Source organism: Melozone crissalis, unplaced genomic scaffold (genome assembly GCF_028551555.1).
Source record: "Melozone crissalis strain CALT ecotype California unplaced genomic scaffold, PUWL_Pcris_2 ptg000106l_1, whole genome shotgun sequence".
Taxonomy (NCBI): Eukaryota; Metazoa; Chordata; class Aves; order Passeriformes; family Passerellidae; genus Melozone; species Melozone crissalis.
In genome coordinates, this window is record NW_026535883.1 from 2,653,203 (window position 1) to 2,681,091 (window position 27,889).

At 44.4% G+C, this 27,889-nt stretch overlaps 1 protein-coding gene across 2 annotated transcripts; it reads right to left on the reverse strand.

Annotated features, from left to right (window-relative positions):
* Window positions 1–27,008, reverse strand: TFAP2B (transcription factor AP-2 beta). Of its 2 annotated transcripts, XM_054291739.1 has the most exons (8): window positions 26,928–27,008; window positions 23,088–23,114; window positions 21,296–21,754; window positions 16,144–16,204; window positions 7,957–8,176; window positions 5,165–5,283; window positions 2,333–2,474; window positions 1–301 (listed from the first exon to the last, which is right to left on the reverse strand). In XM_054291739.1, exons 1-8 carry the CDS (start codon window positions 27,006–27,008, stop codon window positions 1–3), a joined length of 1,410 nt encoding a protein of 469 aa, XP_054147714.1. The 2 variants fall into 2 exon arrangements, with proteins under 2 accessions (XP_054147714.1, XP_054147715.1); XM_054291740.1 differs by lacking the exon at window positions 23,088–23,114.
* Between the last annotated feature and the right edge of the window lie 881 nt (window positions 27,009–27,889).

The following is a 27,889-nucleotide window of genomic DNA, read 5'->3' on the forward strand; positions in this document are numbered from 1 at the left end:
TCATTTTCTGTGTTTCTCTTCCTTGTCTCCAGTTTTACTACCTGGTCCTTCGCCAGATGTGTGCCTGTTAGCAGTGTTGTTGTTCAAGAACATCTTGTCCATGCCTTTGAGAGCTTCAGTCAGGTAGTTTTGGAGGGCCGTGAGGGCGGCGCAGATCGCGGGGGCCCCAAAGCCGTGGGTGATGAGGCTGAAGTGAGTCAAGCAGCTCTGAATGCCCGGTTCCAAAATGGGGGTGGGCCGGCTGTTCCCAATGGGCGTTCTGTCCTGCGCCAAGAGATCTGTGAATTCTTTACAAAGTTGCCTGCAGAGAAGAGAGAAAGGCAAAGAGAGAGAAGAGATGTTGTTAGGCTCGTCCAACAATCCAACCAAAGGGGTAGGATCAAGCTAAAATTGATCCCAAGACATGGGATGGGACCTTTTTGCCGCCATCCTTTCCCCCAGAGGTTCTTGGACCAGGCAGGGCAAGCCAGCAGCTCCCTGCTCAGAATGATGTTCTTCAGGGGATAACACCAGTTTTGGAGATTCAAATCTCTCCAGCAGCCACAGGGATGGTTCTGAAGCACTGTGAAAACCCAGCCCTGCCTGGTGCCTTCAGAAACAACCAGGGTGAAAGGGAAATGAGCCCTGGATCTGCCAAGCACCCACCCTCCTGGAGGCCTGGCCCTGGCTCAAGGCAGCTCCCAGAAATTCTCTTCCTGAAGGAAAGCACAGCCATGCACTGAGAGCTATTGGGTGCCACAGGGACCTGGTGCAGGGAAGGGCGAAAACAGAACCTTTGATTCTGCTCAGACTGGGCCACCTTACTGAGGAAAATGAGAATTTGGGGAGTCCATGCTGGCTTATTCATGACCTGAGAAGCCAAGCAAGCATTTCCCATTTTATTCTAGGGGCATGACACCCCAATTACCACATCAGAGTTGACATCTGGCTCTTGGTTGTTTGTCTGCACCTTTGAAAAATCTGATTCGATTTTTCTAAGGAATTCACACACAAACATTTTATTTTAAATTACTCTGGTCCAAAAGACCTTCAAGTCAACAGGTGCCTGGGCAATGTAGAAACCCTGGAGGCTGGTGGGGTTCCCACAGGAATAGTTTCTTTAAGGATACCCAAAGGATTCAGGTTTTTTTAAAGACAGGTGCCTATCCAGGGATTGGAGATAAAAAAAACCAGAATTAAAAGAAAAAAAAAAAAAAAAAAGAAAGAAAAAAAAGAAAAAAGAAAGAAACCCTTAAAAAAGACATCCAGCTCTCATCCTCTGAAATTCTCTGAAATTCCCAGTGGGTTAAAGGTTTCAGAGGGTGAGGAAAGATAAAGGTCTACTTCTATGTGTATTATCCATTAAGAAAGTGCAAGAGAGGAAACTTTGAATTTGGAGAACAAACAGTAATGAGTCCAACATTTTACATCTTCAAAGAGCAAAGCAGGGTCTGTGAGCAATTAAAGTTCTGGGACATTAATATCTTCTGACCCTGCGGAAAAGGGCAATCAAATTCCAATCACGTCTAAGAAACATCTGGACAAATTTGAGCAAATGATTTTTCAACCCTCCATATATTTCTTTAAATTACACTGTCATCGGAGGCAAGCCACGTCCCAGAGCATGAAATAAATGAGAGCTGTTTGGGCTGGGATTTTCCTTTCTTTTCTTTTTTTTTTTTGGTGGGTTTTTTTTTTTTTTTTTTTTTTTTTTTTGCCCCCTTTTCATTCTTGACAGACAAAGATGTGTGAATACTCAACACCCAGTGCCGAGTACGCGAGCAAACCATGAAGCGGCCTGGGAGGCACAGCCTGATGTAAATCATCACATACAGCACACCCACCGAGGAAGTCCCAAGGGACAGAAATGAGGTGGGAGGGGGAAAATCGAGAGGCATTAGCAGTGCATTTTGGTGGGCTTTTATTTTTTCTTCTTTTTTAATTTTTTTTTTTTTTTTTTAATTAAATCGTATAGGAAGGGCATTGCAATTTGGTAGCAGACAGACAGGTGTGTGTGAGCAGCAGCAGGGACAGAGAAACACGCTGTGAAAGCAAATTATAAAATTTTGAACCACTTTGCATAAAAATTCTTTAACTGGGGATGGCTTGGAAGTGATGGACAACATCTAGGGGAGCATCCCCTGTAATCTCTATAGGGGCAGGGTCTGTTGGCAGGATCCCCACTGCAAAAGGGTGCAGAGGTCCTTTGGGTGATTTGAGCATCCTTCCTCCCCGCGGGGCTGTTGAAATTTAGAGCCTCGAAATTCCGTCTGCTTTCCAAAGGAGCTCAGAGGAAGAGTTTGAGGATTTTCCCCGAGAAGGGCAGAAGGACAGGAGTTAACTTGGCACTCACTTTGTAGCAAGCAGCATGTTTTTCCTGGAGTGGAGGTCGCTGGGGTCCGTGTGCTGTCTGTTCAGGTACTCAGAAACAGCTTTGGCTGGGAACTCCGTTTCACAGATGTACCCAAAATCCCGAGCTAAATGAACGGCCTCACCTGCAGGGAACGAGACGGGAATTAACCCCTTCGGGCACCGCCGGGCTGGGCTGGGCTGGTTCCGACCCGCCGGGACACCGGGCGGACCCACGGTTCCCCTGGGGACACCGGCTCCTCTGAGCCGTGTTTGGAATCCTCTCATCCCCCCTTCCACCTCGGGGACAGGCTCCAGTGGTGTGTTTTCCCCCCACCACCCCTATTTTGGGGACAGAAGTCGATGGGACAGATTTTTGTCTTTGCACTCGTGTGGGTCTGTACCCATCAGAACGGAGGGAAGAGCTCACACACGCACCCACCACACACACACACACACACACACACACACACACACACACACACCACACACACACACACACCACACACACACGCAAAACTTTAACTGGACAAAGAAAAATGCAAGAGGAAACTGCTCAAATCCTGAAAAACTAAGGACCCAAACTTCTCTCAAGAGCAGAGAAACCATTCCTGTTTCAAAATCTCATTGTCCAAAATCTTACAGATGTGGATATATTATTAATGATAATGTTAATTCTTTGTGGGATGTTATTGACACAATTTATTCACGCACGGAGCACTTGCATCATTATCACAGTTATCACCACATCTGCAAAATTATGGAGATAACTGCATTTAGCCCGATGGCAATTTAAAAATCTGCATTTTTAACTGACCATCATGCAACAAGAAATCTCGTCTGCCGGGTGGAAAGATAACAGCTAATGGCAACTTTTTCTGTGAACAAAATAATTATTATTCGAGCTCTAATTCTAATTCACTTTCCCTGCCTGCCTGGTTTCAGGTTTCTTGCCTACAGAGGTTTCTGTCATCCAACTTCTACTGATGTACTTCACGCCACAAGAAGAAGACAGTAGCTGCAGAATGGAGGAAAAGAGGAGGGGGGAAAAACCCCTCAGACTCTAGAGGGATTCCACCAGATTATAGCTCAGCCCCTCTAGAATAAAGCGTTAAACCCTTTAAAGCATCGCCCGAGGGACGAGGGGGAAGATTTCCAGCGAGCAGGTATGTCTAATAACTCCAGCGCCGCGTTATTTTTAACCATCGGGAGCTGCTTTCCAACGTCATCTCCTGCTCTCCAATGGCTCTCGCTAATCATCAAACCGGTTAATGAAGGCCAGGGCACCGGCAGAGCCTGGAGCGGGGATCCCGAGCCGGGCAGGGTCCCCCCGGGCAGGCTCCGGGCGCCGCGGGCCGGGAGCGACCGGAGCGTTCCTGTTCCTCTGTCCCTGGCCATGCAGGAGCAGCTCGGCTAAACCGGGCTGCTGGCAGCAAGGAGGGAAATAAAAAAATAAAAATAAATAAATAAAAAAGAAAAAAAGGAGATAAAACTCGATCATGTGCGGCCTCTTCCAAAAGGAGGGAACCCTCTGGAGGCCAACTGTTGGTTTGTAAGGGAATCAGGGGAGAGGAGGGGAATGTACACCTTGCTGCGCGCTTGACACAGATTTTAGCATCGCTGCACAAAACCCCACCGGCTTTTTGAACCTCACACCAGCTCTGGGGAGGGGCTGGTGCTGCTGCGAGCAGAGGGCACGGCGTTCCACACACACCTTGGGGTGAAGCTGCACTAAGAGGACACCCGAAAGGCTTCACAAATTCTATAGCTACACCCGAAACCCATCCTGAGCCTGGCATTCCGGTGGAGGAGGAGCTCCCACCCCTCTTTTTGCGAGCCTTCCCCCAGCTCTGCAAGCAGCAAGGTCTTGTCGCTCACATAACTCAATCAAAAGAGTGGAAAAGTTAATATCTAGCACAAATATTTGCGCTGGCTTTATACGCAGAAGAGGTAAGTGGATTATTTATACGCCTCTCGGTGTGTGTGTGTGTAATGCAGATACATATAATTCATAATTGCATCCATACTATTCCTGTTAGGTTTTTTTTGGAGGAAGTCCAACTTCTCTTAGCATAAACACGCACATAACCCTAAACTTATTAGTGGCTCTAAGTTTTCCTTGTCGATACAGTAACAACAAATCAAAGAAACACGCTGGCCACCAAAATGACATTAGCTGACTTGAAATGACTTGAAATTTCAGTCTGCCCTTCCCTCTCTCCTTCCTCAGGAGTAGCTGGTCTCTTTATTCAGCTCCAGCCACCTTAAGGGAAATCGAGCTCTGCTACTCTTAAATTCCCCGTATTCTTACCAAAAAAGGGGGATAAAAGTAATTTTGCATTATTTTTCCTCACTGAGCATCCTGTAGTGGTCATAAATCAGCTCAGGAAGAGTGAATTATCAGGAGGATGGAGATCTGGAGTCGGAGATCACAGAATGGAAATTAACGGGATGAGGAGTGGGACTGCCCTGCAGAGTTACACACGCACACAAATGCACAGGCACACATCCACACGTACGCACACGCAAACACTCCCTCACTCTTGCCACCAAGAGGAATCACTGATCTTCCCCCCAGTGGCTTCATTTTTGGGAATGGGATCCTTCACCGTGACCATGTTCCTCCCAACCCACCCTGATTTTCACCTCTGCAGGGTTTTCTCACCTGATCCCAAAAGTTGGTGGGTTTGTTGATTTTTGGGAGGTTTTTTGTTTGCTTGTTTGTTTATGGGTTTACGGTTTATTTGTTTTGGGGTTTGTTTTGTGGGGTTTTTTTGTGAATGCCAGACAGGAGCTCAGAGCAGGGGTATGAAGGGACTTGCGACCCTCGGCTTACCTTCCACCAGGGAGGTGAGTAAAGTGACATTTGCGGCCTTACGCCTGCCGGCTGGTAGATTCAAACCGATTTTTTCTAGCCTTTCTCGCAAAGATCTCCCCCCGTTTTTCGATTTGGCTCTAGAATTGCAAAGAAATTAACATCGTGATTAACCCCGCAGTGTTCCTGGAAGAAACGTTTAGTCTGTGCAGTCAGCGAAGCCTGGGAGGGTTTTCACTCCACGTTAAGGACTCTGGGGGTGTTGATTTCTGCTCGGGTTTGCTGGGATTTTTCTTAATTTCACCCAAGGGGTAGAAGCGGGGATGAACCCACTTTTCTCCCGATTTTATCCAGGGAAATCAAAGAACGCCAAGCAGCAATGGAAAGGTTCTGATCTAGAGAGCAAGTGGGTATGATGCCAGCTTGTATTAAGATGTAGTAAAGGGATGGGCAGGAAGGTAGAGGAGGATTAAACCCTCTGTTATTCCAGGAAAGAGCCAGAATGAGACGAGAGGATTAAAAAAAATCTAAAAAGTTCGAAGGGAGTGTGTGTGCGCCTGTGGATAAATTGAAAAGGAGGGAAATATTTATAATTAAACTGTTTCCCGCCTGTGAGTGTGCTCCTGTGCGAGGAGGCGATGCTGAGAGGAAGAGCTCACCTGAGGCGGGGCGCACTATAAAGAGGGAATGGATTGCCTGGGGGAAGATTGGAATATCTGTCGGAGGTTACTGATAAGGGCAATAAAAGGGCGAGTGAGAAATTCAGAGCTATTGTTCGAACGCCCATACATATGTAAACCCCCAGGGATGAAATCTTGCCACCTGCGAAGTGAGGGAGAGTTTTGGCACCCAAGAACAAAGTCTATCCCAACTCTCTCGTAATTCTTACTTAAAATTTGTTTAAGAATTAGAAGTCGCACTTACAGAAAGGAAATCAGGAGCTACAGAGAAACCAGACTGGCTTCCCACTATTTTATATGGAAGTAAATAGGGCTGGATGGCAGAATTGCAAGAGAGCAGCTTTCTACGTCTCATCTGCTCTGAACCAAAACCTTGTTTAGAATTTAGATTCAAGATAGGAACTTAAGTCAGCAGCAGCTAATAATTATGGCTTGGGCCAGGTCCAGAAATCTGCTGAAGTCCAATAATAATGCTTCTTTACCTCGGTAATTCTATTTTCTACAGAGCATCTCTCAGATGTCCTCCCTGCTCCATTTGTAGCTGTGCAGAAGGAGCAGGCAGGTTTGCATCTGTAAGTAAAAATCTCTGCTGCTCTCCCTGGCAGCTGAGCAATGATTACAGACATTCACATGGAACAGCAGCTATTTTAGGAGACCCCAATTCTCACGTGGATATTTGGGTCTGACCAGATGTAGCACAACTCTCTCCCTCATCTCCAGACACAGATCCAGAGCCTTTGACATCCTCACAGAATTTTTGGCGGGGGCAAGGGGGGAACCCCAAACATCGAATTTATTTTAAGGCACCTTAGAGTCAACGTTTCCCAGTTGCTACTATAGGAGTTTTCAAGATATTTCCTCCTCTAAGATTATCAACTTTCTAACATGATCTGAAGTTTATTCATTGTCAGTTTGCCTGCATCTGTCCCTGTTAAAAAATTAAGATTTTTATTCCAGTCTGGTGTCTCCCTCACACACAGAAAATAAAATCTTGTACCCCCACAGCCTGAGTGTGTGAGCTGGTACCTCATATTGTAACCTCGTGGCTTCTCTCCTGTTGTGACTGGAGACAGAACCTGAGCTCACCTTTCCTACAGACAGGCCGAGCTGACAATCCTCAGTCCCTCAGGCACTGCCAAGAAGAAAAAGCCCTTTCTCTCTGCTAGCCTTTCCAGCTAATGGCCTCAGAGCTTAAATTCTTGCTGCTTCTACATAAAAGCTCCACCTCCCACTCGTTATGATAGAGTGGCAACCGAACCTCAGGGCTATTCCTTGCTCTCCACTTTCTTCAGTGCCAACAATGCCAACTATTTTGAGGTCTTCTGCAAAATCCAACAGGACATTAGTGGGTGATTTGCACAAATATTAAGCAGCAAAGGCCTCTAGACCAGGTGTGAGCTGCAGCAACTTTCTCTGCGTGAAACACAAAGTTTCTGACTTTCAGAGCTACCTGTTGGTGGCTTTTCTTTAGACAAGTTTGCCTATCAGATCCCTGCCAATTCCTTTTGTGACACCACTTGTCACAATTGACATAATTGCCTGATCGTTATGCCATACAGAGCAAACCTCGTGGGTTTATCTAGGAAATCCCTAGAAATACATCAGCTCCTGAAATACTTGCAGTTCAGCCTGAAACAAGCCCATCAGGGCATTTCCTTTTGTCCATTTCCTGAGACAGAAGTATGAGGAGGAGAAAAGAGATAGAAAGTGTGTGCAGGGACAAGGAGAAAAATTTCTGCCTCAGTTCCTTCATTTGTGGCTAAATAAAGTCAAATCTTTCTCTACTCTCCATGCATTCATCCCAATGCTTGAGCACAGCATATTTTTGCCTATCACCAAAATAAGAGAGAAGTGTGAGGAGGAGAAAAGGTAGAACATGTGTGCATGGACAAGGAGAAAATCTTTCAGTCTCAGTTCCTTCATTGGTAGCTAAGCAAGGCCAAATCTCTACTCTCCATATATTCATCCCAATGTTTGAACACAGCATATTTTTTGCCTTATCACCAGCATTACACACACAGGCTCTGACAGTAGGACCAATGCACATCTGAAATCATCTGTACTGTTGACCAAGGGTTTCTGGAGCATGCATGGAGGCCCAGACACATTCTCAGATTTCCCCCAGCCTCTTACCTTCTAAGTACTCCTCCTAGGAGGGATGCGTTCAGACACTCTGGAGGGGAAAGGCGCCTTTGAACTTCTCCCACCGTTACTTTGTACTTTGAAGTTGAGCTAAGCAAAGACAAGCGGCCAGGTACAGAGCAAAACACCTCTCCGGTGTTGACTGAGATGCCACCCAGGAACCCATCTTTATTCATCATCAAAGAAGTAACAGATTTTGGAGGAACTGGAACTGGAGAGAGAAAATGGGAGGGAGGGGAGAGAGAAACCATCAGGCCACGAAGGAGCACAGGGTAAGCACAGTCTCTCTGACATGCACAGAACAGCAAAATGAAAGGGAGTTTTGAATCTCTGGCTACCTCCAGCAACCTAAAGGGTGCTGCTCCCCCAACCTCTAGGAAAGTGCTCCATGAATGATGGATGGAGAGAAGGGTGGTACAGTACAGCCTCTATGCAGGGTTTGATCATTGGGAAATAAAATACATATTGGCAAGCACCTGGCAACTTTCGGGTCTGAGCCTGTGTCTCACCCAGAGCCCCCCGATGCCTTTTGTACAACGGACAGCGCCTTTCTGGAGGGGAAAAAAAGAGGAAAATTTACTTTTTTTTGGCTAATGCTTCCATTACTGCTAAGCTGAGCCAGGAATAAATTCACTACACAAAGGGAGTTGCTGTCTTAAATAAGTATCAAGGCTGGAGGATACAGCAATGAGAAGACAGCTCTGTTATTGCTTTGTGTTTTTATTAAGTCTGGTTTATGAAATAAAATGAGTCTTTTCCTTCAGAAAAATGAACACCAGGAAAAAAAATATCTGGTCTAACCGTGGTGCTCTCCACTCTGATCATATTGTGCTGTCCGTGAATTAGAAGGAACTCTCCTGCCCCTGAATAAAACTGATTTAGTTACTGCAACACGTATTTAAAGGTAGTTATAGGGAAAAGTAAAAGGAGAATGATAAAGTGAAACTAAACAAAATAAAACCATGTTGTTCTCTCCAAGATAAAAATAAGTTTTTCTTTTCTCTGAGAAACCAGTGAGGTTATTTTAAGAGTAACCAAGGGATTATAACGAACAAATTCTTATAATAGCAACCAGACACACTCAGAAATAAACAAAAATAATTGGTTGAACTAAAACTGAGAGCAATTCCCCCGTGACATGAATTTTGTTTACAAATGAACTTTAATAACTCGCTCATAATTGTGTGTAACTGTTATGATTTACAGCAGGTGCTCTAATCAATCACCCAATCACTTTAATTTATAGGGAGCCTCGGTGCATTTTCCCAGTTGTTTCATTTCTGCAAGTAATTGATAACAAACCATACTTAAGGTATGTTTTATGCAGGAGTTAATAAGAGCTGACAGCTGCTACTGCAGCTTCCTCTCGGATCCGTGGCAACACGAGTTTCCTTATAGAAAATATAGGCTGAAATTGGGGCTTTCGCTGGTGGGAGAGCCCTGGCAGTCCAGCGGGCATGTTTCAGAGGAGAAGACTAATTGATTACACACCCTCTTCAAGCAGATACTGCTGCACAATCTCCCCTTTCCACTCAATCAATTGCAAAACCAATTCGGCAAATAATAAGGTTCTATTATGCACATATGCCAGCTATTTAGGTAGTTATAATATATGTCAGTTAAGTCATAAAAGCCCTGTTTATTTGCAACATATCTGGAGAATCAAACCATTAGGGTTGAGCGGATATTTAAGTCGTCTGGAGCTGCTAAACAATAAGATCGGGTATCCTAATATATTACCAAGTGCTAACTACTGGGCAATTGCCAATTTTATAACCTCAGTGCATGGAATAGACACAACCGTGTTTCACTGTTTTTATTGCAGATCATTTCCTACTGCCAGACCAGACCCCCACAATAAAAGCTCTATAACAGCTAAAAACCAAAAGGCATGTCGATTTTAGATATACATATTGCTTCGAATGCCTTGTATATAGTCTCCAGTATAAACAAATTATTTCGAGTGGCTTGACTTCAGGGAATCGGAAAGTGAAATGGATTCCTATTTCTCTATTATTTTTAGTTAGGCACTTTATGCAGCTCATAAAGATGGTTTCAAATAGTTTGAGAATGGCTCAGAAATAGTTATAAAAGAGTTAGAGGCCTGCTCCTGCTTTCATTGATATTATTAGGATTTTTTTTTGCCATTGATTCTATAGGAAAAGACTTGTTTGTATAGCAGAGGCAGTACCAGCAGACCAAAAAAATTGTATTTGCATTTCTCCCCTCAATATATGTGAATATATCGCTTATTTCATGCACAATGATCTGTCTGAGTGAAGCATCAGGTAGAAAAATAGAAATTAAAAAAAGAAAAGTTGGATAAAAGCAGTGCCACCAGACAGATTTTCATGACTGGCACTTTTTTTTCCTTGGGACAAATACACGGGCTCTGTGGCTCGAGTACACCTTTACCGTGGCTATATTTAGTGACCAGTTTATCAGGTCACTGTCCAGTGAACTGAGAAATTAAACAAGAGGCAGCAATTCCACGAACATCTGATCTTAGTCCAAACTCACTAAAGAGAGAAAGACCCGTGCAATGCTTAAATGTACCTCACCCCGCTCGCTTTGGCCTTTTGGAGCACTCATTACATTAGTTAACCTTTGAATTATGGATTTTCACGTGCTCGGTGGGGGTTTTTTTCCCCCTCCTTGCAGATTGCTTTTGGGAAGCAGGCTGGCTCCCTTCCCTGCTATGCTGAGGGCTCCCCAGCTTCTTTTCCTAGCAGTGTTTCCCTGAAAAGAACGGGATGAACAAACCCATCAGCTGGAGCCTGATAGCTCTGAACCCATCTGAGAGGCTTGCCAGGCGGTGTAAGCATATCTATCGCAATTTCATAGCTTTGAAGAGATCTATTCTATCTAGGCTCCATATCTTCTGTAAATTACCTAATGCCGCCTCAAAAAAAGTGTTTGCCATGGAATGAATTATCTCTATCTATATCATATCTATATGTTTATCATGGCTGGAGCTTTTCAGGCACAGCCCAGACATCAGCAGAGATAACAGAACGTGGAGCTTTGGTGGGTGAGGAGATCTCCACGTCCGTGCGTGCGGCTGCCTGTGTCAAATCCCCGAGCCTATGTAAATAAACCCGAATGCAGGGTGTATTTTTAGCCAATGTCAACTTCCCCAGTTGGTCAGGGACTGCCACAATTGCTGAAATGACACAGAAAATAACACACCAGTAAACATGCAGCGTCCCCACCGCTCCTGCTTTCGCTTTATCCCATTTACTTCTTGTCATCCCCAGCAGAAACTCTTCGATTTTCTTTCACTCCCAAACTCTACTTTGCTGCGTGTGTGAGCACTCACAAATACATAATTCCCCTTTTCAAAATCTCTGCTTTCTCCCTTCTTTTATTTTTCTTTATTTACCTCCTTTGTCTCTTTTCCCCCCTCTCCTTTTCCATCCTTCTATCTTTTTTCTTCCCTCTTTTTTTTTTTTTTTTTCCTTTCTCTCCTCTTGTGGTTACCTCCAGCCTCTTTGTCATTTCTCCTCCTTCCATTTCTCTTCAGCTTATCAATAAACCGGGAGAGCAACAGTAGCCGCTTGATTTGTTAGTAATTATAAGCATACTGTTCCCGCAAACGGGATCTCTAGATGAGTGAGATCGCTTTAGAACGACAGCAGGAAATGGTGGGGAAATGGAGCATGGCGAAACTCAGCGTGAAGCTTTCAGTTCTTTACATGTTTACAATTTTCTGTGCATACATTAAGTCTTAGGCTTTTTCTTTCCTTTTTTTTTTTTTTTTTTTTTTTTTTTTGGTGGTGGTGGTTTTCTGTTGGGCTGCTCGCCACAAACGTGTGAAAATGTTCACAAAGTGGAGATGGGGTGAAAAAAAGCTGTTTTGACGACAGTAAAAGTAAAGAAATAATAGACTTATGTCCTGCAAACAGCTGTTCAATAAGGGTTTAAACTATGGCTACCATTGCAATAACCCAGCTGAATAATATCGTAGTGGAACAGTCAGTTAAATTATCAATTAGAAGAAATATTTCTCGTGCTTCTTACTAAAAAACGTCGTGGGTGACTTAATTACTAATAAACTATCAAACTACTTTCACAATTTTTACTCTGCCTGGGCTTTAAATGAGTAAGAAGCTCTTTGTCCATGCTAACAACGGGATTTTGCTGTAAGGGGTGATTCGGTCTGACTCAGGAGCCAAACCTAAAACGTCCGGGAGCATCGCCTGAGCCGCTGAAACTGAAGAGACCCGGATCTTATCTTAATTTTAAGGAAAATTAAGATGAAAAACACAAAAAGTGAGAGTTCATCTCGCATTTCCTTCTGTCCCCCTCGTCCCCTGCTCTCCTCCAGCCCCTCTCCCCCACCGAAAGCTGAATTTCAAGGTGGAATGTATTCCCTCGGAACTGTTTTGCATTTAATTAAAGGGGATCCTCAGGTTCAGTGGGTAACCCGGGAATGAGCACGAAACCAAAGCAGCATCTCCTGAGCCCCACATCCATCGCCTGAAAACCGAGGCCAGAGCGGTTCTCGGTTAACCATTGATCAGCTGCTCCGAGGGGTGGGCAGAAAACTCGTGCTGGATTATTAACAGCCAAAAACAAAAGGTTAAGACACCTTCTTTCATGAGTTTCCTTAAAATAGGAGGAACAACGGGAGCGTGTTTGCAAGACCATGAATTAAGGGCTTCAAGTTAAAATGGCCTTTCATGCTAAATCAGATGTGAGTGTGCAGGAGATCGTCAGAAACAGCTGAAAGTAAATAAATACATCAGAATAATTTTAAGGTCACTGACTGTGCCCCAGAGTCACAAAAAATTAACTTGGGACTCAGGCCATGTAAGGTTTTGCAGGAAGACAACTTCTTTCACCATAGAGAGTGCCAAGGAAATTTCAGATGAGCATTTGACAAGGGGACCCGATCTTTTATTCCTGACACATGGCAAACCTTCTCTTCATTTCAGCAAAAATCGAGAGAAAGGCCTCAAAACAGCCGGTAAGCTCTGAAAGCTGAGTTGAATCTGATATTAATGTTCTTGGTGATTATTATCATCTTGATGATTTATCTGGTTCCCTCCCTCCCACTTCCACCACCCAAACCTTAATGGAAGTGGGAGTTAGAGATGATTTTTTAATGTCTCGTTGGATTTTTAGGCTGTTAATGTACCGCATCCTTCTCATTATTAGTTTATTGATTGTTCATTGACCAGCCCCCTTCAAATCGTATTAACCACCCTCTGCCAGCTTAGATTAGGGGAGTTTAAAAAGCACCTTTCATTATTTCAGCGCCACCACCACCACGGTGGAGTTCAGGCTTGGTAGCTTAATGCTCGCTCTAATGGGGCAGCTACGAGACAAGGGGCCACGGTCCCTGCCTATTGCATTAATAGCTCAAAGGGGGCTAATACAGAAAATTAGCCTTAAACGAGCTCTGGAGATCTCCAAATGAAAGAGCCATTTATCACGCTGGCTACCTTCACTCCACTCGTTTGCTCTCTCTACTGGGAACAACTCATTTCCTCTTAACTAAATTACTTCAGAAATGTCAAGTAAGCTCGGGTAGCAAACATAACAACAGCCTGGGTATATGTAAGCTGTTGTGCGGGATCGATACGTGAGATCAATCAATAGCCGTGTATGAATCCCGATATAATTTCCTTAATATTTTGGCAAAGCTTTTGCATAGAGAGATAATTCCCTCTGCAGGCCTCAGAGGCCATAAAGGAACAGACACAGCCTGGGTGATATAATTAAAGTTTAGGCTTCAAATCCCCTTCATACTTTTCCCACTACTTTGCAATGAAAGAATTTTAGGCCCTGAGCTGTGATTAGGTGGAGCAGACCCCCTGCAACCCTCTTGTACAGAATATGAGCCGCAGGAGTGCTCCACTGCACAAAAATCTGTCAGTACCTGCGTGTCTGTCTGTCTATCTATCCGTGCCATCTGCCTGCAAGAACTACTCACAGAGTTTAAATAACTTGTTCTTGTTTCAAAGTACACCCTCACAGCTACAAACTGCAGGGAACAAAGCGAAATTGATACTGAACGCTGTGCTACTCCTTCCCTCGTCCTGATTAAATATTGACTGCCACAAATGTGACCTGCTATTTATTACCCATTTCTCTTCCTCTGCACCCAGGAAACTCCCTGTGCGAAAAAAACCCAAAAATTAAAAAAAAAAAAAAAAAAAGGAATGAAAAAATAATAAAATATTCCCTTATGCTGGAAAGTTTCTTGGATCTCAGCCTCACTTCTAAGGAAGAAAATTCTGCTGCAGTGACTTTTAAAGAGTCGCAAATGCATCTCGGGCTCTTTCTTAGTAACCTTATTTCCAAATAGCATGTGTCTCCTGTTCATCATGTGTTAACTCAGGGTATCTCTTCTGGCTGCAAATAGGCACAAGTAATCCCACCTAGATGGGACTGGGTCTCTTCGGGCAGCAGCTGCTCCATCTGGGGCCGCTGCAATGCCCACACACACGAAGCACACCCAAATATATGCCTAATGCACATTAAAACCTCTGCCTAATACGTAATAATTGCAGGCATTGACATTCTAGTGCCACTCGCTGTCTAATTGCACCACCCAGCACGCACACGGAACGTCTGCGCTGTCCTCGTCAGCTAAAGGAGGGAGACACACAGGCGGGCTGTGTGTTAAAGGGAAAGAATAAAAAAAGAAAAAAAAAAAAAGAAATAAAAAGAGTGTTTTGGATTGTGTATTCTGCGAAAGACCATCATGGAACAACCTTAGCGAGGAGTCTCTCGACCACAAATCAAGTGCCAATTAATCAAACGCGCCCAAGAGGGAGTGTATGAGGTGTCAAGTGGGGGTGGGGAAGAGGGAGGAGAGTGAGAAAAAAAAAAAAGTTAAAAATACAAGCAGAAACCGTCAGGTTACAGACCTTGATATAAACACCACAAAACATTCAAACTGAACCAAAACAGCAGAAACATATAACCCTTTTGGTGTTTTTTTTTTTTTCTTTTTAAAGTTAAGTAACTCTCAATTTCTTTAAAAAAACCCAAACCCTTCGACCTTTCAACCAATAGTCATAAATGGTGCTGTCAAATGGTCTTCAAGTTTTCATTAGTCCTTACTCATATAACCAGACCTTGATCTTGTGTGTGAAAGAGAGACCGTACATGAGTATTCAAATTAAGAAAAAAAAATACAACAACAAAAAAACCCCAAACAACCGACAACAAAACAAACAATAAATACACGGAAAGACCTCATGCTGCCTTCAACACATTTTACATAAACACCCTCCCTGTTATTTTGCTTTGCATCCTAGAAAATCGTCGCTGTTGAACTATTTGTGCGCATTTGACAAATAACAAGGTCCTGGAGATAAGCGCCGTCGATAGTAAGCATAAGGGACAGCGTTTTTAAACCTCATCTCTGGTACTTAAAATTGAATCTAGAAATAGAAACTCCTTAGATAATTAAAGATAGCTTTCCCTCCATTTGCAGCGTGTGATCTGTTTAATGTCTATCAGCATAACACAACACTAATCGCCAAGCATCTCCGAGTGACTGTCAGAGAAATGTAAAAAAATTAAGCAGCTGCAATACGCCCAAAATGAGTTATTGTAATTACATTTAATTAGTTTAATTAGTTAATTATTTTGCTTACAGCTGTACAAGAGACTGCAAACATTTGTTAATATCACATTCGCTTTAACAGTATGGGGTGATTCTGCAGTTGCACTAAATCATGGGCGCATATGTAGGGAGATGTAAAAAATGGGCACGGGGAAGGGGGGAATCTTGGGGGAAGGGGGGAGTCTTGGAGGGCTGAGTCTGCCTTTCCATGGGCATCTCTTTCTCTCCTCTCCGCGTTTGATTCGCCTGGGGAATGCATTGAAGCCCCAAAGGGAATCAACCCCATTAAAAGCCAAGGGGTCCCCACTGAAGAGAATCGGGGGGAGAAGGGGAGGGAAGGGGGGCGGTGTTGGAGCACGGGGTGCCCCATTAGAGAGGATTGGTGTAATTAAACCCTTTGAAGGGCGGGGGAGGCGGGGATATAAACTTTTCTCATGTCTTATCCCTTCACTCTGTCTGCTGATCCAATCAACTATTCATCTTGCTGCCACGGGCGCCTGCTTCCCGGAGAAATTCATTGCCCCAAAGTCAAAATATATCATGAAGATATCGCTACACAGTAAAAAGTTTGTCTAGCTTGTTGGAATAATCCATACCTTTTTTAATGACAGACTGGTCCAATAAGTTCATACCGCTGTTATTGGCATCTTCAACTGACTGTGGATATAAAAACATCACTATTCAAATTGACTGGATATTAAAGAATCACGTACATAAATCATGTCATTCCAAACTGGAGTCCCTGTTATTTCCATTTATATTAATTCACTAGGGGAGGAGGGATTTGTTTTTATTGTTGTTACTATTATTATTATTATTGTTATTATTATTTTCCCCAATCAACAAGGAAATTAAATTCTTACAAATTATATAGTCTTCTAATAAAACAAAAGGAGGTGTGAAGCATATGGGGTGCAATACTGGTTTTGTTATCTTATAAAACATAGATATCACATAGACTTCTTTGCATTCCATAAAGCTTTATATTTCTTCCTTTGAAAATGTGGCAATTTGGCAACATCTGCAAGATCTATTGCATGACATAAATGAACACGATTAAGGACAACTTAAATGCTCCCTCCCCTTTCCTCCCCCTCCTCCTTTTTCTTTTTTCTTTTTTTTTTTTTTTTTTTTTTTTTTTGTTTGTTTGTTTAACCCTGCTACATCTTACTAATTCAAGGGCCATTTACTTTTTATATATCATAGTTTACATTATGGACTTTTAATTAAAGCCTGAGCCTTTCGGAGCGCTGTGCAACGCCCACATCGTACAGGGGACGAGCAGAGAGAGATTTACAGCTCCCGAGGTTGCTTCCATGCCCCGAATTAGTGGGGACGGGGAGGGAGGAGCAGGAATACACATTATCAAAAGTATGAACCATCAAATTCATTGCCCGGGAAAAAAAAGTCTCCGAATTTCAAAGCCTTGTTTCCCCCTTTCCCCCCCCTTTCTTTCCAGCCTGCCGAGGAGCACACCTGTTATTATGGCATTAACTTCTTTAGCAGGGAAGAGAACAAAGACGGGCACAGAGGACACAGCAAATGCTGGGTTTCATTTCTCAAAACGAAAGTGGCATATACAAAACCCCCCCAAACAAACTAAAATTACTGCTGAGTCTGTGCCTAGCACAGTAAAGCCATGTCCGAAAAAGAAGAGGTGTCGTAAGAACAATTAATAGCAGAATTCTGACGGGTTACGTTTTAGGGTAAATTCTGAGGTAAAGGGGGACCTTTGGGTTTATTTGCTTTATTATTTTATTTTCCCCATTGCTATTACTAAAGAGTTTGGGGTTTTCAGTGTTATTGCGTATCTGGGGAGTTGTCACGTTTTTCCTTGATAAGCAAAGCACCTTTCCAGCAAAGCAATGATTTACTTCACCATGATTTTAACTTTATCTTTGCTATGCCGAGAAGCTGAGCTTATTCGGATCCGGCCCTTATCTCCGTCTCTGTGCTCAGCGGAGACATTCCAGATGGAATGTGGTTTAGGAGAAAATTACATCTCCCCAAAACACGATAGAACAATATTTTCTATGAGAGCTTTCCCTTCATTTTCCTTGAATCCACCCTCAAACGAGCGCACACACAGAGCGGTGCCTTATGTGCTGTGTTTGGGCATGGCTGTGTCTCTCTCTCTCTCTCTCATAATCAATAGGCTACATACCTAAAGGGCACAAAATAAAATTACAAAGTCTTCCCTCCTTTCCCTGAGCAGTTCCCAACGAGGGATGATGAGCAAATCCTGCAGCCTGCTGGAGTGCAGCGTGGCGCACCTCGATGGCACAGAAACCGAGGTAAACGTGAAACATCACCTTCCGTTTTTCTTTCTTTTCTTTTTTTTTTTTTTTGTCCTTCTTTTTTTTCCCCATCTCTCCTCCTTATCTCACCTTATCTCTGGTAGCGCGCACCCTTTATGCGTGTGCGTGCACTCAGCTCGCTCCATCAGCAACGTGGGTTAGTTGTTGTAGTTAATGAGAAGACTCCTGTCTGATTTTCTATCTAATTACGCCCTCCTGCTGGGTTTTTGTACAGGATATTCGCTCAGCATGCTGGCAGTTAATAGTCACAGAGAGGATCGTAAAGATTTAATTAGGACTGCATGCGGAAACGTGGAAAAACAACTCAGACTTTTAATTACTAGACTTCTTTAGTTAAAAGTGATACCAGGGGTTACTTTATAAGAGACTTGGGTGTTTTGGTGCAACTTAACTTTCCGTGTCTCTAGCTGGTGCGTAGCAGCAGCGTGAGTGAGGAGGAGGAGGAGCGGAGGTGTGTGTGCAGGGAGGGGAAAGGTGATGAGTTTCCAGATATACTTGGAAAATCTGGAGAGGAAGATTCCCCTCCCTTCCCTCCTCCAATAATCTGATAACGTGAAGCTTCCTGAGTTCTACCTATAACCACCTTATTCAACTTCTGTGGATATATCTGAGTGAAAACCTTAAAAACTGAGCTCCATATTTTCCTTCAAAGAGTCTGAATTTCCCCCTCCATTTTTCCTCCATCGAACCCTTTATTACTGTAATCCTACTTTAACCCAGCCGGTGGGAAAAATATCTGGGAGTGCAAAGGTGGATTTTTTTTCAGAGTCTCTATTAGAAGATGCAAATTTTTGTTCATTAAGGAGGTCTTGTCTTCTCTGCTCCCTGTCTGAAGGCTGTAAATCGCGGATTGAAAATTCCTCTCGAGAGGGGCAGCAATAGCAATACAGTGTGTCCTGTTTACAATAACAGAGCGCTATCGTGTTACAATCACTTAATTCTGGCCCTGGACAATGGCTCACACATGGACTGGATTTGGTGTTTATAAAATAACCACTGCTTCTTTCTGTCACGCACTCTCTTTCTCTGTCTCCTTCTCCTCAGCCCAGCCCATTCTCATGGCACATTTTTGATCTGACATGCATAAGCTACAGCAAAGAGAAACATCTTTATCCAACTGTACATCTAGATATCCGTTCAACTTTTTGGATAACTGAAATAAGAAAAAAACCTCAGTATTTGAAACCCTTTCTGAAAATTTTATCTAGTGATGGTGGATAATGTGTGTGCATCGCCTGAATAAAAATTCCTGTTGCTAGAAAAGGTTCCCCGAATCTAGAATAAATCCATGTCAAATATCAAGATGGAAAACTGCCCAACTTCATCTGTCACTAGTGGAGGGACAAGAATAGAAAATGCTGAGTGGCAACAGCGAGTTTTGGGCTGCTTTCCCTCCTGCCAGCGTTAACTTGCAGTTGGACACCTCTCCCTTCACGTGTTTCTCCTTGGGATACCCTCCTCTCCCTCTTCTCCTCCTTCCCCAGCCTGGGAACAAACTTTCAGAAATAAGGGGCCTGTTTAATTTCCTGCTGTCTCAGTATCCCAAACCCCGGCCCTGCGGCTTCCCCTGTCCCATCCTATCCCATCCCATTCCTATCCCATCCCATCCCATCCCATCCCATCCCATCCCTGCCCCACCTCACCCACCCTGGCCCCGCCAGCCCCGGGCAGCAGTCGAGGGTGGCCGCGATGCCCCCAGAGCATCGAGGGGAGGCACTTTCCGCCAGTGCAGTGCCCTTCCCGCAGAAGGGATGTTTTATTGGGAAATGGATGGAGAACTGCTTTATTTGAGCTCCTTCTTTCCTATTATTTCTTCTCTCCCTTCTCTTCTTCATGTCTTTCTTTCCCTATCTTTTTCCCTCCTTTCCCTCTCTTCTCTATCTTCTCTTCTTTTCCCCTCTCCTTTAGTCCTTTCTGCATTTTATCTTTTTCTTCTCATTTTACCTCTTTCCTTCCCTCTCCTCTGCTTTACTCTCTTTCTCACAAAAGCACAAAAATTACCGGCTATTCTTTGGGGAAAGTGTAAATACCCAGGCACAAGCAGTCCCTAACGCCTATCGGCTGCAGAGAGAAAGGAGGAGAGCGATCTGCTTTCTGCATTCACAGAGGCAAAACTCGCCTTGACTTGCAAAGCACTTTGTCTGAGCCAGGAATGCGAGACGAGACCTGCGCATCGCACCCGGGGGCTGCCTCCAGGTCTCAAAGCCACCTCGGAAACCCGCAGAAAGCAGCGACCCGACGGTCACTGAGCTCGGATGCAGGAGCAGATCCAAACAGCAAAACCTTTCTCTTTTTCTAAAACATTTCTCCCCAGCAAAGCTCGGGGATTTTCCCCTGCAGCCCTAAGACAAGCCTCAAGCCAAAGCAATGCATCCCCTCCGCTTCCCTGCCGCTCATTCCTCTCATGTTCTGCAGTATCCCTTTTTTACGGCTATTTTTTATCTTCCCAGCTCCTCTTTTCCCCTTTCTGTAACTTTGAAGTCGTTATTTCATTCAGTGCTCCATACCTTTATCTATCCCAAGACTAAATGCATACACAGATAAGATATATGATAAAGAAATTTTAGGGGGAAAAATATAAAAACGCATGGAGGAAAACCCCCAAAATCCCGATTAGGAGAGCTTAAGGCAGGATTTGGACCCTGGAGGCTCCAGCCCCAGGCTCGGGGGTCCCCACGGGCTGGCCATGCCCTGTTCCAGCAAGGTGCAGACCGCCCCAGCACTGAAGCTGTTAAGGGTCCTTCTGTTTTTAGGGAATAACACGTGATGAAGAGTTTCGCGTGGGATGGAAGGAAGCTGGGAAATACTGCGCTTTGAGCCCGGCGAAACTCCTTTGTTATCCAAAAGAAGGAATGAAACTATTTAAAATCAGCGCTACCTCACCAGGCACACTTAACAGATAAGGGGGTGGGGGGACGGACAAGGGACTTGTTCCTGATCACCAGTTATTGCTTTTGATTTGGGTTTTGTTTATAATTTCCCTCCCTCCCGGATGAAAAATGTAGTAATTCGACAGTTTCATCAAAATCTCTGAACGGCAGGAAATTGGTTGGGGGGAGGAGGGGGAGGGTGGAGGGGAGTGGAAGATGAGATTGCATGGGAAATAACTGGAATTCGAAAAGCCAAGCTTGAACTCTGCCAGCTTTTGAAACACGTGGAATATTTCGAGCAGCATGTCTGCCTTCCCCCTGCTTTGCTGCCTCGCCATGTAGGGGAGGGTTTATAAAGCAGAGCCTGTGCGTGACAGCGAGGAAATAAATTCTCTTATTAAAAAAAAAAAAAATAGAGAAAAGTAGAGGAAGAGGGAGGGGGAGTTACAAACCGGTGGGGAAAAAGAATGACAACCCACAGCAATATTGCTGGAAATCCCTCAGTGACCATTCCCAGCCCAGGGACGGGGGCTCCAGGAGAAAGAAACGCCGTGCCTTACCTGCACCTCCTCCATGCCTGGGTGTCCGATGCCGTGCAGAGAAAGGCTGTCCCCCATGCCGGAGTCAAGGCCATGGTGAGCTGAGTGCAGGAGGACATCTGGCCTCCGAACTGAGTGGTAGTCCCGCCTGGGGTCCAGTCCCGAGAGCTGGGGCAGGGCGGCCCGAGGCTGTGGCAGCAGTGACCCGGTTTCTGATCCCACCTCTTGCCTCTGCCTCTGTCCCCAGGGGTGCTGCTGGGGCTGATGCAAGGGGTTCAGGGAGTAGGGGTCATTGACATGGGAGTAAGGGTCCTGGCTTTGGTGGTAAGGAAGAGGCTGGTAGGGGGGTGGGAAATAAGGCGGCTGGAAATCCGAGGATGGGGTGTGAGAGAGCGGAGGAGCGCTGGAGTAGGGTCCCTGCGAGACGGATCCCAGCTGGGACAGCCTGGAACTGTGGCTGGGCACTCCATCATGCCGGTCCTACGGGCGGAACGACATGCAAACAACGACAACAAAAAAAAAGAGGACTTTTTTTAGAAAAAAAAAAAACCACCCCAAAACCAACAACAACAAAAAAAAACCCCACTAAAAATCAAAAGGAGCACAAACCCACCCCCGGAGTTAAATAAAGTAAAATAGGATGTAAACAGCTGGAAAGTGGGATTCAGATGTGCCCCCTTCTCCCTCCACTTATTAGAAATATTCCAATGTTTTGCACCCACGTCGTGTCTATTCCCAGGAACTATCAAGGAAGGGGAAGGGGAGGGGGTGTGAGGGAGAATTGCTAAATGTCATAATTAAAAATGTAGGAGTAGTGCTCCGAATACATGTACGATCTGCGATTTCAGACCAGTAGTATAATTCCCAATCCACAGCCCCCTCAAATCAAACCAAAGGGGAAAGAAGAGAACATTAAAAAATTAAGAGCACCAAACCACCCGTCTATCCAGACAACCCACCCGTTCTCCTGCCTAAAGTTTCCCAACATCTGTTTATTCCCTCTGCTCAAGTCCTGTAACTCAAAATCACCAACCCATTTTCACGTGGAAAAGCCCAAAAAGAAAGTTGCACTTCTCGGAAGACTCCGAGGGGAGAAGTTGTGTGAAAATGGACTTGGGAAAAAGAAAAAAAAAAAAGGAAAAGAAAAAAAAATAAAAAAGAAAGCCAAAATAAAAATTACAGGGAATCTTTGCTTAAAGGGAATCTACCCCTTAAAAATAATTAAAAAAAAATCAAATAAAATAAAAATGAAACATCGGTATTGAACATATCCAGACGCTATGATTTCTGCAGCAACTTCCAGTGTCTTTTGTTTCCTTTTCCAATATTATATTCCGGAGAATGGGGTGGGGGTTAATTGTAATGAAAAGTCTTTGGGGTGTGTGGGGGGGACAGGGGGTGGGGGGAGCGTGTCCAGGCTTCAGAGAAAAGGTGGGAGAGGAGTTTTGTCCAACTCCAACGCACTGAAACTGCGAGGTTAAAGTAAACAAGAAAAATATCTATTCCACAAAGTGTCGTTCAAACCCCCACAAGCAATGGCACACATGGCTTAAAAAAAAAAAAAAAAAAAAAAAAGAAAAACAACAAGGAAAAAAGTTCTTTTTCCCCCTGCTCTCCCCCCCAGACTCCCCTAGCTCAAATCGGGAACACACAATGCAAAAAGGGAGAAGCAGCTGCAAGCCTCCTCCAATTATTGTGCTAAATTACCAAGCCAAAGGCGTTTAAAAAGACAGAGAGAGGGAGAGAGAGACACAACAGATCGAGAGAGAGAGAGAGAACATGCAATTCTAGTACAACATGGATCCAAACTCACCATGGCGGAATAGGTGTGGACTAACATCTGGAAATAAAAAAAGTCTTGTAATAGCTAAAAATAAAATAATGGTGATAATACTAACAATTGGAGGGAAAAAATATCAAGGAGATCTGCAAAGGGACGTGTTGGACACAGGAGAACAGCTTGAGATATTTCGAAGTCTATCCATCAAAAAAAAAAAAAGGTTTAAAAAAAAAAAAGGAAAAAAAAAAAGACCAGTGCCCCCAAAACCGAGCCTGGAAACCTCTATCTACATATATGATTTACCCCTCCCTCTCGGGGTTTTTTTCCTCCTTTTTTTTTTTTTTTTTTGGTTTTTGTTGGTTTTGGTTTTTTGTTTTGTTTTTTCTTTTTTTGCCTTTGAGCTCCCAAATACAATCCTCTTCAACCCAAGGCTAGGCTCAGACTGCTCCGCTACCCCTTCCTCCCTTTCCTTCTCTACACCGCCTCATAATAATTGATATTCATGACTATTAATATTACACGACTACTTTAAAGGGAGAATGCAGGACCAAATGGAGCGTGAAGCTGGCAGCCAGCTCGAGAGCTCCCCTACTATTGTAAATGACGTTCATTCAGTGGAGAATTACTAGATGTAATCAGACGAGGGGGGCTGGCAGAGGCAGAGTTTGGGGAGAGGGAGAGGGGGGAAAAAGTTTAGCGAGGAAGAGGCAGAACTTCAATTAACTCGAGCGGAGGAAGATGCGGAAAGTGGAGACTGCTGAGCTGGAGCAAGGAAGCGAAATGAAGCAATGCTTGAGGCGGAGGAGAGGAAGAAGAAGAAGAAGAAGAAGAAGAAGAAGAAGAAGAGGAGGAGGAGGAGGAGAAAAGAAGTATATTTCCTTTTCGTTTTAATATATATTTAATTATACATTCCTAATACGAGGAATTGATTGCCTTTGGTGTTTTTGTTCTTGCAGTTTGGTGTTGGGGTTTTTAAGGTAATAATGAAGAAAAAAGAGGTTTTTCTTTTTTTTTTTTTTTTTTTTTTTTGGTAATTTTTAAAGAAATGGAAGAAGAAATGTGCAGTCACTGTAACATACGTCTATTTACAGTGAAGATTAAGCCTTTCTGGTGCGTGTTACAGATCATATTTATTCTCAATAGCCAAATAAATACTTGAATCTGCATTGTTGGGCTCCACTATTTTTTTGTCTGAATCATCTTTCTACCGCCTGATATGGAAAAAAATAATATATACGTACATAGATCTGTGCGAAATGCAAGTGAAATGCATGGAGTGAATTTTAAAGGATAGTAAATTTATAGTTTTGAGGCAAAGCCAGGGGCGATATAAAACCTTTTTGATGTTGCAGGAACCCGTTCAACTGGACTGTCTGCCATTTCTGTTAAAGTTCAACTTACGTTCCTTCCTAAATAGACTCACACTTCCCAGAGCTGCCCCCCCTGCACGCACACAGACACACACACACACACACGCGCACACACACACTTTTGTTTTAAGAACAGATTCAGTTTAAGTGGCTGAGACGCCTCTACCATCGTGTTGTTAATTATACATCGGAAAGAAGAGAGAGAGAAATATTTTTAAACATAAATCTAGAGGGTTTAGGGCCTTACAAAAAAAAAAAAAAAAAAAAAAAAAGACAACAATTTTTTTTTTTTTGGAGAGGCTACACGTTACAAAATGCCCTGGAGCGCATCCCCAAGTTAGGATCCACCCTGCCCGCGGCCAAATCCCATCCGACCGCTCCCCCAGCCCTTCTCTCCCACGGCAACCTACAGACGTGGGTGTCCGTAAATCCACAGCGCCTTAGGACCCCCCATCAAAAGCAGAGTGGAAAAAAAATCCCTCATCCCTCGGCAGCGGGGACGGGAGATGTTTTGTCGCCTGCTGCTGCCGGCAGAGACAATGGCCCGGCTGTGCCGGGAGACGGCGAGGGAAAAGCAGCGAGGGCTCAGCGGGCTGGGGACACGCGGGGACACGCACGGACACACGCACAGGCACACGCACAGACAGACAGACAGACAGCAAACACACACGTGTGTGTGCTCATTCTCTGCTCCTTCTGCAGATGCTGGTTTTTCCCGATGGTAATTAGCCTGACGGCAGCTTTTGGGAGTGAGACATTTCTCCCGGCGCGTCCCCTCCCCGCTTCCCTCCATCCCGTCCTTCCTCGGGCCGGGAGCAGCCGGAGCTGTGCCTTCCCTGGCTCTCTTCCTGCGCTTTTCCCGGGAGTTTCCCCTCTGTAAGTGCCGAGGCGCTCCCGGAGGGCAGGCGCGGCGGGGCTGGGGACGGGGCGGCCCCGACGCCGCTTCCCGGGGGGCTCCGGCCGCTTCCCGACCCCAGCCCTGCCCGGCTCCTGCCCGACCGCTTCCCAGCACTCGTCCGCTGCCCGATCCCCGGCCCCTGCCCTGCAGCCAGCCCCTGTCTCCGAATCCCTTCTCTCCGTGGTACCCAGCGCCTGCCGGATGCTTGCCAGTCCCCGGTTGCTGCCCGGTCGCTCTCCGACTCCTGCCCGGTTCCACCCGGCTCCTGCCCGATCCCAGCCCGGCTCCTGCCCGGCTCCCAGCCCCTGCCCTGTCTCCAGTCTCTGCTCAGTGCCCAGTCCTTTCCCGGCCTCTGCTCACTCCCCGCTCCCGGCTCCGTCGCTGATCCCTGCTCGATCCCCAGCCCCTTCCCAGACCCTGCCGCGTCCCTGACCAGCCCCTGCTCGATCCCCTGTCCCTGCTCAGCGCCCAGTCCATCCCGGCCCTTGTCCTGTCCCCGGTCCCCGGTCCCTGCCCGGCCGCCTCCCCTCGGAGCAGCTCCGGCGCTGGAGGTGGCGGATTGCGCCCTTCTGAAAATCTCCCCCCATGATCGCCGCGCAAACGCCTCGCACTCAATTAAAAAATAAAAGCAATAGAAAAAAATTAGAATATTATTTTGTGGAGCGCCATCCTCACTCATCTTTTCAGTTTTTTTTTTTTTTTCCTCTCGTTTCTGAGAAAACCCCGCACGCCGGTTTAACTTACAAGGAACACACTCGCGGAGCCCGTTTGGGAAAGATCCGGCTCAGGAAACCGTGAAAAATTAAGAAAGGTTTCGCAGTGTTTGAGCTGTGATTTTTTTTTCCTCCCCCTTTGGTTTGCTTTTTAACCTCGAAAATAAGGTCTGGATAAAGCTCACAACTTTTCTGTCCGCGGACTATGCGGAGCTGCCTCTGTATCGGTTCGGGCGTGTGAACTCGCACACGCACAAGAATGTATGTGCCGCTTAATTAATGCCACTATATGTATACATGCACATCTTATCTGTGGGTGTAGAGGTATTAAAAAGTCATAAAAAATGTATCCGATGGTGAAAACAAGAAAAAAACAATAGTAAAAACATCCATATTCGCGTTGATCTGAGCTTGGAATTGCAAAGTAAAAAATAAAAGAAAGAAATGCATCCAGTCCCTGAATACCGGATTGTGCTTCTTTTCTATTTTTTCCCTCTTTTAAACATTTTCCTCAACATTTGTCCATATTTAATCGAATTATATATAATTGGAGATCTAAACAATCAAACTCTTGCCTTTAAGTTGCCTCATTCCAATCCCCAGATCATTACTTTGATGTTTTAAATCGCATCAAACAGCTTTTCCATGAAAAAAAAAATAAAAAGTTTAGGACTTGGCATGCTGGATACAAATATGCAAATAAATAAGCATTTAAGCATTTACTCTCTGTTTCCCATCTCTATATTCGTGTGTGCTGCTGTATGTCTCTATTTCTGCCTGGATGTATATGTAGAGCTATATATGCATTATATAGCCATGCCTGTATCTATATGCTAGATGTATATTTAAATATACATATACTCTCTTACTCATATGCATATTATATACTCACCTCATAGATATCTTCATACTTGACATTTTCAACCAGTTTCCAGAGCATGATGGCAGGCTGTTCTCTAGGAGGTGAGTGCATTCATGTGAAGAGCAGATGTCTGGATTCTCAGTACTTCTCTGTCTGTAATGATCCATCTATAATTGGAAATGGGGGACAGACACCAAATCCGACGTTCCTCTTCCATCGCAACTTATATCTGTTGTCTGAAACAATAGGCTGCAGAAGCCTACCTCAATGGGATAGTAAAAAACATTATCTGTTACACAGTTACATATAGCTACGGACATATATGTGACTAGATATAGACATATACACACATATAGAGACTTATATGCAGGCATATAAAATATATACACACACAGAGCTGCACCATCACAGATTTACACATACAGGCACACACACACACGTATATCTCTGAACAGGCAACTTTTCTCCATGTATAGACATATTAGTTGCCGCATTTAGATATGTAAATTATATATATTCTTCCACATGTGGGCACATGGAGACTGCATGTTACATATGCACATGTGCATGCTAACCTGCTTAGTTTATATAGGAGTGTATTTAAATGCATATGTGTCAATCTAGTTATACATTTACACATATATATGTTGGTATAGAGGATTAAATACACACATTGTGCAGTGCATATATCTGCTATTTTAGTAGATGGTTGGATGGATGCATGGATAGATAGATAGATAGATAGATAGATAGATAGATGAAATTAAATTAATATTTTTTCAATCCTCCCTATGATAAAATAAAAGATAAGTTGCCTCTGCACTAAGTGATTCATCATTTACAACGAGATATGATGCTTTTCCCCACATGCAATATGCTTTTATTTACATGTCCAGAAATTATCCTCTCATATGCAGTTAAACACCAAAACAGCGTCTCATCAAAGCACATTCAAGCAAATCTAAAAGGAGCAAATTTAGATCAATGATTTC